We start from the raw sequence: 15,692 nt of genomic DNA, 5'->3' as shown, positions 1-15,692 counted from the left end.
GCTGGTGGCCGAAGACAAAAGGGAGTGGCCCTGACCTGAATGAGAGAGGGTGTGTGTGTGCATGAGAGAGAGGGAGTATGTATGTGGGTGGGTGGGTGTGTATAAGAGAGTGTGGGAATGTTTGGGCATGTGAAAAAAATGAGGTGTGTGTGAGAGGGTGGGAATGAATAATAAAGCTTGGGGGTATCTGCACTGAGCGGCAGTTACTACCCTTAACAGAAACGAGGGGGTAACCTGCGCGGAGCGGCAGTTACTTCCTTGGGCAGACTGGATGGTCTTTTTCTGTCGTCGTTACTATGTTACTATGCATATGTATGAGAGGGTGAGTGTGTGTGTGGATGAGAGAGAGAGAAGGTGTGAGAGAGTGTGTGTGTACGTGAGACAGGAAAAAGTTTGTTCTTCCCCCTTCCTTCAAATTAATCCACGACAATCTCTGGTTGACTGTAAATTAAAATTCCAGGTATAGAGATTGTAAGATATTTTTATTTTTAAAATTGTTTCTTTATCATATTTTAAATATATAAACAAGTATCCACTTGCTATGAAATTGAAAGTACAGAGAAAATTATATAAACAATGTAAATGTTTCTTTTTCTAATTATTATACTGTACTTATATTTGAAATAAAGGGAATACGGGAGAGAGCCCATGGTAATAGAGCGTTACATTATTCAATTAGGTAAATACAATCTTTTAAACAAATGAAGCCTGAGTAGTTTCATCACTTATTTCTAACCTTTACCAAGCAAACAATGGGACAATCTAGGTGTGAGAGTCTAAAAAAGGCCTCAACTGAAGTGGTTCCAAAAATACATAATTTTGATCTTGATAAATAATACAATATTTGCAGGGGAATCGTAATTGAAACAGCGCTCCCCTCTGCAAAACCTCCGCGCGTCCCAGGGCTTTGCTTGAGCCGGAAGCCTATGCAATATCCCAGCAGGCACGGCGGGAGCACCTTGGAGATTGCTCCTGCCCCATTTAGGCATTTTGGACCTGCAGAGAGGGGAAGATGGGTTGGGTTGGGGGGGGGAGTTGGGTGGCTGGAGGGAGCTGGGCCTTTTTTCTGGCAGGGGAGGGGAGGTTTGGCACAGAGAGCGAGAAACTGATTTAGGTTGTGTGAGATTGAGAGAACGGCAGAGAAGGTGTCTGGTGAGATGGATAGAGAAAACGAGACCAAGACAAACAGAAAATGTTTTTTTTGGGGGGGTATTGGTTATTGGAAAAAAAAAAATTAAAGCATTAAAAAAAAACAAAAAACCCCCCAACAACCCAGAAAGAGAATGGGGCAGCATAGTAATCGTTTGCATAGAGCAGCAAAAAAAGCTAGCAGGGGCCCTGTACATATAAATAACCTGAAAACCCAATTGGCTGGGGTGAGTCACCGGGACTGAAAGGTTAAATAATTTCCGTTATTCTTGTCCAGACCTTAGAGAAACAATGTAAGATTAAGCACAGGATACTTTTCACGTTTTCTGCCCGACCCCCTCACCTCTCACAACCCAGCTTCTTGGATCCATTAAGGCTCGATGGGAAATAATGCAGACGGGCACTCTTTTGAGATAGGGGTGACCCTTCGGCCAGAAGGAAGAAGACCGATCTTGAGTTCCCCTGGGTAATGCCCACCTTCTTGGAAGGCAGTGCCAACTTAATCATTAATAGCTGGTAATTAAACCTGTGCACGTGATAGAATTGGTACAGTACAACTGTTTCGTGGTTAATGGGTTACACTTTAGGTCCCAACTGAAAAACAAAAAAAAAAAAAGTTTTAATCTCGTTGTCCTCGCCTCATGCACAAATGTAAATTGAGAAATAAGGAAAGCTGAGGGCTGGCGGCGAAGCAGTAGGGGAGGGAAGGCCGCGCACATAACGCAACATTTTTTTTTTTTTTCCCAGGATGGGGGCGGGCAGCTGCTCCCGAGTTAGCGGACGGAGCTGCGGCAGAGGTTAAAGGGTGCAGGGAGGGAAGGAGCCGCCGATCCCAGTTCCTCCTGTTCGGGCACCTTCCCACTCCAAAGCGGATCGGAGCCCCCCCGACGCCTCGCCTTCCGGATCAGGCCGGGGATCGGAGCCCCGACGCCCCGTCTCCTCCGGATCGGCACCAGGCCCGCACCCGAGCCCGCGGCTGCTCATCGGCCCGGCTTCCGCATGAGCGAAGAGTGGGGCGCGCTGCCCCGGTCCCGCGCGGCCTGGCTGTGCGCGCTCGCGCTGGCGCTGGCGCTGGGGGCGGTCGCCTGGCTCTGGCTCGGCCGCAGCGCTCGGCGGCGGCGGCGGCGGCTGCAGCAGGTGGGCGTCGTCTCGCAGCTCTTCCTTTACCCCGTCAAGTCGTGTCGGGGGCTGATCCTGACCGAGTCCGAGTGCACCAAGCGGGGGCTGAGCAGCTCCGGTCTCCGGGACAGGTACCGCCAGGACCTTTTGCTGGGGAGGGGGGAGAAGGAGGGTAGTGCGCGCTTTAGCAGGGTAAGGGACTCCTCTGAAATTGAAGCTTGGATAGAAAACATCACCTTAGTTGAACGCTTAAATAAGAACATAAGATTTTCCCATACTGGGTCACTTTTAGGGTCCATTAAGCCCAGGATCCCGTATTCAACAGTGGCTAATCCGGGTCACACGTACCTGGCAGGATCCCAAGGGGTAGACAGATTCCAAGCTGCTTATCCCAGGGATAAGCAGTGGATTTCCCTAAGTCCTCCTTAATAATGGTTTATGGACTCTTCCTCCAGGAACTTGACCAAATCTTTTTTTTTTTTTTTAACTCCAGCTATACTTTCACCACCTCCTCTGGCAACAAATTCCAGAGCTTTATTATGCCTCGATAAAAAATGTTTCTCCTATTTGTTTTAAATACACTATTACTTAGTAACTTCATTGCATGTCCCCTAGTCTTTATCAGTTCTCAGATTTCATCATGAGAAGATGGTATAAAGACCTGGCGGACTGCAGGAAGATATCAGCCCTGGGAATTTTTTTTTCAGCCCTTTGTATTCCCTGCAGCATGTGTTTCAACAGCTCCCAAAAGCATGCCGAACTGACCCTTCAGAGGTACATCTGATCTGGTGCCTGGCAGAACTGAACCAAAACATCTTCAACATAAATTTCACATTTTCTAAATAAGTAACAGGCCGATTCAAAAAACCCCCACAGGAGAGCCGGCGCTCCGTGTTGAGCGCCCGCCCTCCCTACGTGCACCCAGGCATCTCTCCTGGGCACGCGATCCTCTATTTAAATTAGGGCCCGTGCTAATAAGGAGGCGGCGGCGGCTGTCAGCGGGTCTGACAACAGACGCTTAATTTTACCGGTGTTGGCTGTCGAACCCGCTGACAGCCACGGGTTCGGAAAACGGACGTAGGCAAAATTGAGCGTCCGTTTTCCAAACTGCGGACCCGGACAGCTTTTTAAAATTTTTTTTATTTGTGGGACCTCCGACTTAATATCGCTTTGATATTAAGTCTGAGGGTGTACAGAAAAGCAGTTTGGCCATGCGTTTTACACGTGCTGTTACCCCTTATGGTATAAGGGATAATAATAGCGCGTGTAAAACGCACGGTCAAACGGGGGCTAAACGGTGCACTCGGCCGAGTGCACCGTTCTGTATCGGCCTGTAAGTAGTAGAGCATACCCCAGACGGAGTGAGCAAACACAGCTGCAGGCCCCATTCCTTCCAAGCAATCAGTTGCAGCCCTTCCTCCCTCTAGTTTGGTTACATTTCTCATATTATATATATATATAGTATACAGTGTATATATCCTGGATTCCTGATCAAGTATTATCTTTTGCCAACCAATCAGCACTTGAACCAGTTGCCAAGTAATGAGGCAACCATACTGCCATCCAGTCTCAGATACACTTACTTGTGTCTGTAAGTGGGCGTGTGGGTATCTTTTTTTTTCTCTGACACTGAGTGTGTGTGTCTTTGTGTCAGAAAGACACCTACCTATACATTTTCTCAGACACGCATTCCGTCACTGTGTGTGTCTGCTGCTCGTGCTCGCACGGTGAGTGCCCCCACTCCAGTACTGCCTACCACATCATTATGTATTTTGCTTGTTGCCATCTCTTCCTCAGCCTGTAGCAGCCCTCTCCCTTTCCAATTCCCATCCCTTCTTGGCAATCCCCCTCGGCCAGCTGCCAGAAGCCTTCCCAAAGCTCCCACAGGCACTTCCACTTGGCTCACCCCATCCCTTTCTGTGACTGTTGCTTGACTCCACTTCATTGTATTCTCATTGACTGTGTGGTACAGAGGGTGCTGCTGCTTTTAGGGTTCCCTAGGCTCTACACTGCTCACCTACTCTTAGGGAGGGAGGACTAGAAATGATTCGTGCTACTCCTCCAGGACTAAAAAAAAAAAAAGAGAAAAATCTAAGTCCTGGGCCAACACTGGGAATAGCCACAGAGCCCAAAGCAGCACAACTTTCCTACATGGAGCCAGTTTAGCCAGGGCTGGTGCAAGGGTATTAGGTGCCATAGGTGATCCTTGCAGCTTTGTACCTCCCAGCCCCTCCCTCCCCACACACAATTTAATATTATGCATTTATGACAGATTTTACATCAAAAAGAACATTCAAAGTACAGTCTTATGAGGTAAAAATACTATAACATATATACATTATATTTACATGCACTGCTATAGTGCCATCCAGAAAACTCTGCAAAAAAAAAACAAAAAAAAAAACAACTTGCATTAGGCTTATTGTAACATGTTGGGTTCAGCTTGCCTCACACACTCTTGGGTAAACTGAATTACAATTACAATATTGTAAACCTCCTATCACAAAACAGCACTAAATGCCAGAATTCAAACCGTGATAACCCTACCTATGTAAAGGTAACACTGCCAATATTACAGCAGGCCCTAAAACACTATTTGGAAAAGAGAACAAGCCAGGCTCTTCAGGCAGGCTTACACCTGACAGCACACTTTCACCACATTTTATCTCTAGACAATGTCTACACCGCTCATCACCTTCCAACTACCCAGCCCATCCCCCTGCACCCCTTAATGGATTCCTCTTTCCACGTAATATCCACTTTTCACCCCCTTACTCCTGATTACCAATTCCCCTCCCCCTCACTTTCTTCTCCCCCTGACATTTGCCTCCCATGACCTTCGGTCCTGTATAGACACTGCAAAATAATCTCCTTTGTAAATGAACAGAAGTATAATTTGTCATTGTAACCTATTATATGTCACTGTAACCTAAATTGTAAATAACTCTTCCTTGTAAAAATTTGATTCTTAAATGTATGTTCCTGTAGCATCCAGTTACTTAATCCTTTTCACTGTACTCTATCCTCCAAGTTCCTGCCCCATTGCCCCCTCCCTCTTCTACCCTTTCTACCCCACACCCCAATTCTTTCAGTTATATTTATCAGTTCTTTGTTCATTGTAAAGCCTGTTGCTGCTTTATTGTTTCTTGTCAACCGATGAGATGTTCCCAAAGACCATCTGTATATAAAAACTGTAAAATAAATAAAGTAAATAAATCCCTATATAGAAATAGAATAACTCACTTTGATCACACATGCAAAACACAGATAGACCCTCACTAAATACAGAATAAAGAGACCAGAAAATATAAACAGAAATGTGCAGACAAAAACTGAACTGGAAACCTCAAAAGTCAGACCCTGTATGCAGTGCAACAATGGAAAAAGAAAAAATCACCGTTCCTTATAAAACATCAAACAATGAAATCAAGCAGTATAAATGATCAGTAATAGTGAAACCATAATAATAAAAAGAATAAATATTTCAATACAGCTCACGAATAGAAAATCCTGTAATTAAAAACATTTTTTTTATTTCACCAAAGACCAATACAATGGTGGGGTTTTTTTTTTTTTAAACAGCAGAGATCAAGTAACTCCCAATAGTTAAAACTAATAATAATTCAACTCCCCCATTTTATATACTTGGGAACTTTAAATTTCCAGTCATTCTGAGAAGGTTGTGGATTAGTGGAGGTAGAGGATGCACAAATGTTCTTCTTCCTCACATACAGTCTCTGACATTCACATGCTCCCTCATAGTCTCTGACATGCATGCTGTGGCACACACATGTTCCTCAGGGTCTCCGACACACACACGCTCCTTCATGCATGCTGAAGCACATACCCATCAAACACATCCTTACACATGCTGACAGATGCATGCTTCCATCATACATGCTGACAGCTGAAACACAAACACACTCTCCCATCACACTTACTGACACACTTGTTCTTGTACACACTGATAAAACACACTCCCTCACACATGCTGACACACACAGCTGATAGCTAAAACACAAACACACTCTCCCATCACACGTACTGACACACTTGTTCCCGTGTACACGCTGATACACACGCTCCCTCACACATGCTGGTGACACGCGCACACACACATGCTGCCTCACACACACTGATGCTGACACATGCTCCCTCACACGGTTCTCTCACACATGCACATGCGCGCACACACTCTTTCACTGACACTCTCATTCGCTGGGGTGTTTATGAAAAGCTTGGATGGAGTGAGAGGGGAGGAGCTGGAGGATATTAGGGGGGGCAGAGGTTGGGAGAGGAGGTTCTCTGGAGGGGATAGAGGCCGAGAGCAAGGATCGACTGGAGAGTCAAAGTAAAGTGATTATTGCAGGGGGACTACACCCCCGCTAATTTTGTTTCGGTCGTCTTCTGGGGTTATGTGAATTTTCAGTTCTAAAATGGGGTCACATTGGCTAACAGTATGGGAAACCCTGGGCTAAGGACTTCCTGCAAATTTATAATCCTTCACGCAGTCTGCGGTCACCAGAGAAGCGACTGCTTTTTGAGTTTGCCGGGTGGTCAAAGATTATGCCGCATGTTGCCTCTCTAATTCAAACATGACAGTACTATATAAGAACATGCCATACTGGGTCAGACCAAGGGTCCATCAAGCCCAGCATCCTGTTTCCAACAGTGGCCAATCCAGGCCACAAGAACCTGGCAAGTACCCAAAAACTAAGTCTATTCCATGTTACCATTGCTAATGGCAGTGGCTATTCTCTAAGTGAACTTAATAGCAGGTAATGGACTTCTCCTCCAAGAACTTATCCAATCCTTTTTTAAACACAGCTATACTAACTGCACTAACCACATCCTCTGGCATCAAATTCCAGAGTTTAATTGTGCGTTGAGTAAAAAAGAACTTTCTCCGATTAGTTTTAAATGTGCCCCATGCTACTTCATGGAGTGCCCCCTAGTCTTTCTACTATCCGAAAGAGTAAAAAACCGATTCACATCTACCCGTTCTAGACCTCTCATGATTTTAAACACCTCTATCATATCCCCCCTCAGCCGTCTCTTCTCCAAGCTGAAAAGTCCTAACCTCTTTAGTCTTTCCTCATAGGGGAGCTGTTCCATTCCCCTTATCAATTTGGTAGCCCTTCTCTGTACCTTCTTCATCGCAATTATATCTTTTTTGAGATGCGGCGACCAGAATTGTACACAGTTGTACACAGTATTCAAGGTGCAGTCTCACCATGGAGCGATACAGAGGCATTATGACATTTTCTGTTTTATTCACCATTCCCTTTCTAATAATTCCCAACATTCTGTTTGCTTTTTTGACTGCCGCAGCACACTGAACCGACGATTTCAATGTGTTATCCACTACGATGCCTAGATCTCTTTCTTGGGTTGTAGCACCTAATATGGAACCCAACATTGTGTAACTATAGCATGGGTTATTTTTCCCTATATGCATCACCTTGCACTTATCCACATTAAATTTCATCTGCCATTTGGATGCCCAGTTTTCCAGTCTCACAAGGTCTTCCTGCAATTTATCACAATCTGCTTGTGATTTAACTACTCTTAATCAAATTTGCAGATGACACAAAATCTTTATCTCACTTTTTAATATATTTATCTCACTTTTTAATATATTTATAAATGATCTTTCCAGATCATTTATAAATATATTAAAAAGTAAGGGTCCCAATACAGATCCCTGAGGCACTCCACTGCCCACTCCCTTCCACTGAGAAAATTATCCACTTAATCCTACTCTCTGTTTCCTGTCTTTTAGCCAGATTGCAGTCCACGAAAGGACATCGCCACCTATCCCATGACTTTTTACTTTTCCTAGAAGCCTCTCATGAGGAACTTTGTCAAACACCTTCTGAAAATCCAAGTATACTATATCTACCGGTTCACCTTTATCCACATGTTTATTAACTCCATCAAAAAAGTGAAGCAGATTTGTGAGGCAAGACTTGCCCTGGGTAAAGCCATGCTGACTTTGTTCCATTAAACCATGTCTTTCTATATGTTCTGTGATTTTGATGTTAAGAACACTTTCCACTATTTTTCCTGGCACTGAAGTCAGGCTAATTTAACTGAAAAAAACTGAAAAGTAGATTATAACAATATGTGGGTGTGATGATTTTTAGTTTTTGGGAAAGTGTGAGTGGTTTTTAACATGATGGGGTGGTCTAACTATATTTGCAATAAATTTATAAGAAATTACTAAACACATTCTAATTTGAAATTTGTTTAAATGAGTTAAAATTGTTTTGGGGCTGTGCAATACTATTATTTTTTTTATTGTGTAATATTTGGTGTATCAACCTTGTAAATCATTAGATGCCAGTGTGTTTTGTTTCACTATATCTATATATACACCGTTTATCAGTGGGGACTAGTGAGTTTGGTGCTGGCTGCTTTAATAGTTGCTGAACATCATTTCTGTTAAAACTGGAAAAAGGAGCTAATATAAGGGTGGCAAACTCTGGTGCTTGAGCGTCACAAACAAGATAGCCCTAATGAATATGCATGAGAGAGATTTTGCATTCAGTAGAGGCAGTGCATGCAAATATACCTTATGTATATTCATTGTGGATAGCCTGAAAACCAGATCTGTTTGTGGCTGTCTGGGCTGATACAAAAGAGCACAAGGATGAACTGGCCCGCTGGCTCAGTGACAAGGGCTGTGTTACTGCCGTGTGGTGGTGGTCTTCTGGTCTCTGGGCCAGCTGGGGCTGAGAAGGCAGTATTAATAGTGCCTGGAGGGAGAGAATATTGGCCATTGCTCAACAGCAGCACCTGGTGGCCAGACTTAGGGACCACGTTAGCCAGGTTCTGGAGGAGCTAGTAATTGTGGTCCCTGGCTGAGTACTATCACTGCATTAGCTGAGCTGATTTGGGTAGGGGGGCCATAAAAACAGGGTAAACTACGACCCCCAAACTAACCAAAGTTAGTTGCGAATGAAGGCTCACAGCTCTTGCTGCAGCTGAGCTGGAAATACAATAAGAGCTGGAGGAAACTACTGAGTCATAAAAAAGCACCAGGGTGTTTGACGGACAGATGAGTGGAGGAGTAGCCTAGTGGCTAGAACAGCAGGCTGAGAACCAGGCAGGCCAGGGTTTGAATCTCACTGCTACTGCTTGTGACCTTGGGTAAGTCACTTCACCCTCCATTGTCTCAGGTACCAACTTAGATTATGACTGGGGGCAGGGTAAATAACTATAGTAACTGAATATCCCTTGCCTTGTGCTACAATGAAAAGGTGTGAGCTAAATATATTAAATACATAAATGAGACACGAAGGAAAGGTGAAGTAGTTAACAATATCGCCTGTTTGTATGTGTTTTATATTTGAAATGCAGGCACTGGATGGTGATAAAGAAAGATGGCCACATGGTTAGCGCTCGGCAGGAACCGCGGCTCGTGCTGATTTCTGTAGCATTTGAAAAAGACCATCTGACCCTCAATGCTGCAGAGATGAAGGAACTACACTTACCCATCCGGGTCTGCAAAACCAATTCCATCTACAACTGCAGGTAATCCGGAAGGAGCTCTTGGTCCTCTCGGCAAAACCATGTACAGAGCTGAGTAAAAGTCTGTGAATCAGAAGTGATAGCCTTGTTTAATTGAAACCCATCTTTTTTATTATGTAAATAAAAATGGTATACATTTAACAATATATCTAAATACGTTAGGTTATTAAAAATTTTTCATATAAGTAAGTAGTACCGATTCTTAAATATATTCATGGGCAAGTGACTCTCATACCATCCCGCTAGCTTTTTGGCATGCCTGCTCTCAAGCCGCATTAGGGATCATCTTTAATCATTGGTCACTATTTTACCCATGTGTTTTCAATTCAATTTATATTTCGATTATTTTGCTTTTTTTGTTCTTTTGTTTTTAAATAAAAGTGACAGAGATACTTCCCTTATGAAGCTCAATGTCCATGGAGGGTGATGCCCTTCCAATTATTTTTAAACAAGCCGTTAAGCCCGTTAAAACGGGCTACATCCCTCTGTCTCTCACCTCCCCCTCATTCTCTCTCCCCTCACTCTTCACCACCCTCCCACTCAGTCTCACTCAGTCCCTCCCTCCCACTCAGTCTCACTCACTCCCTCCCTCTCACTCACTGTCCCACTCCCTCCCTCTCTCTCCCCCTCCCTCTCTCTCCCTCAGTCCCACTCCCCTCCCTCAGTCCCACTCACTCCCTCTCACTCAGTTCCCCCCTCCCTCTCACTCAGTCCCTCCCTCCCACTCAGTCCCTCCCTCTCACTCAGTCACTCCCTCCCCCCTCTCTCCCTCTCACTCACTCAGTCCCACTCACTCTCCCTCAGTCCCACTCCCTCCCTCTCTCTCCCAGTCCCACTCCCTCCCTCAGTCCCCCCTCTCCCTCTCACTCAGTCCCAGTCCCTCCCCCTCACTCAATCCCTCCCTCCCACTCAGTCCCTCCCTCTCACTCTCTCTCTCCGTCCCTCCCTCCCACTCAGTCCGTCCCTCCCTCTCTCTCTCTTCTCCCTCCCTCGGTACTGGCCGCTACCGCCGCCCGCCGCCGCCGCTCGCTACCGCCGTCGCCGCCTGCTGCCGGTACCGCCGCCCGCTGCTGCCACTGGACGCCGCCATTTTTTTTCTTAGCGTCAGACCGACGTGCTCGCCCGCACATGCGCGGTAGAGCTGGTCTCTACTGCGCATTTGCGGCACGTCGGTCAAGCTTCGTTTATAGGTATTGATGCAGTCCAGAGTACAGTTCGACGTGCACGTTTCGCGTCCTGTGCTGCTTCAGGAACCTATCTGGCTGTATTCGCATGCCAAATTTTCTTCGGTTACACTTCAATATTGCCTCGCGAACATGAACATTACTTCCTTGCGGTCCAGAAATGCATCGGGTGCCCAGGAGACGTGCGTCCACAATTACAATGGGCGCTCATTACGAGTGTCCGTTTTTATCTCGCTTCAGGTTGATTTCACCCAAGTATACGCGCACAATAGCAAAGGGCGAAATCGGCCTGGAGCGTGTTTATTGTGTGTCCAGAATTTTTCTTTTTTTTTTTATTTTTTAAATCAAACCTTTATTCTTATACACCGCAAGCGGTGGATTTTAAGTATTGCAATGATACTAAGTAGGAGGAACCACAGAGGGCAGTATTTTTTTTACATTTATAATGAGTCCTGGACTCTCAGCTTGATTTAACGCCAGTTCCGGGGCTGCAGTTAATTTTGCTGCGTTAAAAAGTGTGCATTGAGCGCCCCGCGATTTTCTGCATCGGGGGGGAATAGCTAAGTAGCCTTATCTAAATGGAATTTGCATGTGCTGAGCGCTATTTGCCATGCGTTCTTTTGTATGGGTGCACATTCTGGACGCACTAATCTCCTTATTGCATCGGGTGCTAGTCTAGCAAGTCCAAAACACACGTAACGCTGTGCGCCAGGCTGGGCGCACTTTATTGCATCGGCCCCTCTGAGCTCCGCAAATTGGGAAAGCATGAAATGAATAAATAATTGGCTTCTTTCATCGTGTCTGCAGGGTTGCACATAAGTTGGTGACACCCCTATTAATTATTGGAGGGGACAGTGGGAACATTTTGGCAGATTTTATAGATGTTTTTATGATGATTCCATGGCCTTTTGGACCCCACAAGAATGTGAATAATAGAGAGATGCGAGTCACCTGTATTGGGTCTCTTATTTCTCTCAGGGTCTTAGGACACGACATCCAGGGCAGAGACTGTGGCGATGAGGTTGCCGACTGGATCACCACCTTCCTGAAGAGCACTGAGCCCTACCGACTGGTGCACTTTGAGGACAGTATGCAGATGAGAACGTCGAAAGAGGAATATCCTGCCTACGACTGCGACGACCAGGTCATGCTGTGCTTCTGTTACACGCGGCCGTGGAACTGTGTCATGATGCGTTGTCTGTCTTGTGCTCCGGGTACCAGGCGAATGTGGTGACGGAGGGCGCTTCAGGTCTCGGATGGTCCCTTCCGCACGCAGCCGCCTTGATTTTTCATAGGCTCCCGCCAGTGACGTGCTGGAGAGGGCTCAGAGAGCCCCTCAGTTTAGTCTCTTTTATGGAAACTGATGGCTTACTTACCAGGTACTTGTGTCTTGGATTGGCCACTGTTGGAAACAGGATGCTGGGCTTGATGGATTCTTGGTCTGACCCAGCATGGCGTGTTCTTAAAAAACATACCTGAGACAGCTGATATCTTTAGTTCTTGCAGTCTGAGTGACAGATTATCTCATTTCTCTGCCCAATTAGCAAATTTCTGTCTCTTGTTACTTTTGTCTTCTCTGCCCCTTAAACGTATACTTCCTCATAGTCCCTGGGGAAATTGTTCTCTTCAATGCCTCATATCTATAGTGCATGCCCCTCCTCTCCTCTCCTTGTTGTGAATGTAAGGTTCATCTGTTACCCCCTTCACTAAGAACATAAGAAATGCTATACCGGGTCAGATCAAAGGTCTGAGCCCAACATTCTGTCTCCTGCAGTGGCCATCCAGGTCACAAGTATCCGGCAGGATCCCAAAGTACCGATCCAATTCTTCTTGTTCATAACCAGAAAGAGCAGTGGCTTTCCCAAGTCTACATGGCAAATAATGGTTTATGCATTTTTCCTCCAGGAACTAGTGTAAACTCTTTTTTAAACCCACCTACACTAACTGCTGTCATCACATCCTGTGGCGACACATTTCACAGTTTAATTGTGCACTGAGAGAAAAATACTTTCTCCAATTTGTTTGATGTGTGCTAGGTTCATGAAGTGTCCCCAGTCGCAGTACTATGTGACAGGATGAATAACTGTTCCCTGTTTACCTGTTCCCCTCCCCTCTCAGGATTTTATAGACTTTGCTCAGATCTCTCAGCCATCTCTTCTATAGGATGAAGAGCCCTAGCCTCTTTAGCCTTTCCTCATAAAGGGAGCTATGCCAACCTTTTTCATTTTGGTTGTCCTCTTTATGTCCTTTCTAGTCCTGCAGTATCTTTTTTTGAGATGGGGCCACCAGAACTGCACACAATACTCAGTGTGGTTGTGCCATGGATAGATACAGAAGCATTATAATATCCTTTGTTTTATTTTCCATTTGTAACACTTTGGGTTTTTTTTGGCTACCACCACAAACTGTCCACAATGATTCCAAGATCCTTTTCTTAATATGGAACCCAGCGCTTGTCCACTTTAAATTTCATCTGCTGTTTAGATGCCCAATTCCCTAGACTTCAAAGGTAAGAACATAAGAAATTGCCATGCTGGGTCAGCCCAAGGGTTCATCAAGCCCAGCATCCTGTTTCCAACAGAGGGCAAACCAGGCCACAAGAACCTGGCAATTATCCAAACACTAAGAAGACCCCATGCTACTGATGCAATTAATAGCAGTGGCTATTCCCTAAGTAAACTTGATTAATAGCAGTTAATGGACTTCTCCTCCAAGAACTTATCGAATCCTTTTTTAAACCCAGCTATACTAACTGCACTAACCACATCCTCTGGCAACAAATTCCAGAGTTTAATTGTGCGTTGAGTGAGAGAGAATTTTCTCCGATTAGTCTTAAATGTGCTACTTGCTAACTTCATGGAGTAACCTAACAACTTGGAATACTTTTGTGACCCCTTCCTATTTGATCATTTTGCTCTTCGTTCCTTTTTCCAGATCATTCGTAAATATATTAAAAAAGCCCTGTCCCAAATCAAATCCCTGGGGCTCTCCATTTACCTTTCTCCATTGAGAGAAATGACCTTTTGGCCCTACCCTGTAGCCTATCCTTTAGTCCAGTGGTCTTCACTATTATTTAAGCGGTGATCACTTTGGATTCAATAGGGCTGGAACAGGGGTCCCCCTCCATCGTGGCCATCAGGAGGGGAGTTCCCCCTCCAGTGCTGCAGCTGATCAGAGGGTCTGCCTCACAACCTCCCATTGGCCATTGTCACCTGCTCTGTCCATCCTTCCCTGCTGCCTTCAGACAGTGCTACCGTGTGGGTATTTGTAGCTTTCCCTGCTGCTGCCATGCTTTACCTCCATCCTCAGCCCCCTCTTGGATTACACTGGCTCTGGATCTCCTTGCTCAGTGCCTCCCCTCTTCCTGCTGCTGGCTCTGCCACGTTTCCTGTTCCTCTGGCATTAGAAGAAGGGGGGGGGGGGTTCTTTCTGTTTCCGTGGCCATCGGGACCTGGCTGCTCTTGCTCCTGCTCCTCTAGTTCTGTGTGCACTGCGGGAAAAATTGGGAGGAAGGCCGGGGTGCAGCACAGTGGTCTGCCTCTCCTGCTCCTCCCCGATTTACTGTGCTGAGCTGGGAGCATTGCTCTCTGCTTCCATGGTCTGAATCTTTTTCTCCACTACAAGTTGCTCCTGGGTCAGGCTGGGGCTTGATTAGAGGGAGCGCTCTTCACAATCCCTTGCCTTCTCCTGCTCCTCTCCAGTTGTACAGGAGGTGTAGAGGCTTTCAGTTGTGGATGGAGCATACACAGGTTGTGGGGTGGTTTTTGTTTTTTTTTTTTTTTTTTTTACCAGTAGCAGGGGACCAATCAGGGGGCTGCCCTGGGGCATCATGGGAGCTGCCACTGGCCCCTGGGCCTTACCTCGAAGAACACTGTTTAAACCAGTTTCCACGATAGGACACCGCCTCCTATCCCATGTCTTATTTTAATTTCCTAACTTTGTCAAATGCCTTCTGAGAATTCAGATAACTGTGTGAACCGTCTCAGCATTGTCAACATTTGTCTACCCCTTCAAGAAAATACATTTGTAAGGCAAGACTACATTTTACTAAAATCCATGTTGGCTCTCCTCCATTAGCAGGTAATTTTGGTTCTTCGGAATAGCTTCTACTATTTCACCCAGCACCGATGTCTGGCTCATTGGTGTGCAGTTTCCTGGATCACACTTGGAGCCATTTTAAAAAGTGGGCATTACGTTGGCCACCCTCCAGTTCCCAAGTACTGTAGCTGATTTGAATGAAAAGTTAGAGATTACTAGAAATACGTCTTCAGTTTGTGTCTTAATTCTTTCAGAACTCTGGGGAGTGTACCCTCAGGTCTTGGTTGGTGGTTACTCTTTAGCTTGTTGGAAGATGGAAGAGTGGTCGAAGATATGGCAGCTGACATTCAATGCCAAGAAGTGCAGAGTCATGCATATGGGGAGTGGAAATCCGAATGAACTGTATTCGATGGGGGGAGAAAGGCTGATGTGCACGGAGCAGGAGAGAGACCTTGGGGTGATGGTGTCTAATGATCTGAAGTCGGCGAAACAATGTGACAAGGCGATAGCTAAAGCCAGAAGAATGCTGGGCTGCATAGAGAGAGGAATATCGAGTAAGAAAAGGGAAGTGATTATCCCCTTGTACAGGTCCTTGGTGAGACCTCACCTGGAGTATTGTGTTCAGTTCTGGAGACCGTATCTCCGAAGAGACAGAGACAAGATGGAGGC

At 45.6% G+C, this 15,692-nt stretch overlaps 1 protein-coding gene across 1 annotated transcript in view; it reads left to right on the top strand.

Annotated features, from left to right (window-relative positions):
- The first annotated feature begins 1,852 nt into the window (after positions 1-1,852).
- The window catches only part of MARC2 (mitochondrial amidoxime reducing component 2), a 31,482-nt gene continuing 17,642 nt past the window's right edge, over positions 1,853-15,692 (top strand). The window contains exons 1-3 of the mRNA XM_029593159.1: positions 1,853-2,399; positions 9,631-9,804; positions 11,964-12,129. Of these exons, the coding sequence (XP_029449019.1) occupies positions 2,149-2,399; positions 9,631-9,804; positions 11,964-12,129 (591 nt within the window). The 5' untranslated portion in view covers positions 1,853-2,148. The remainder of the gene's footprint in view (positions 2,400-9,630; positions 9,805-11,963; positions 12,130-15,692) is intronic.

This window comes from Rhinatrema bivittatum, chromosome 3, assembly GCF_901001135.1.
Source record: "Rhinatrema bivittatum chromosome 3, aRhiBiv1.1, whole genome shotgun sequence".
NCBI lineage: Eukaryota > Metazoa > Chordata > Amphibia > Gymnophiona > Rhinatrematidae > Rhinatrema > Rhinatrema bivittatum.
Note: the sequence above shows the minus strand (reverse complement) of the source record. Positions and strands in the feature narration are given on the sequence as shown.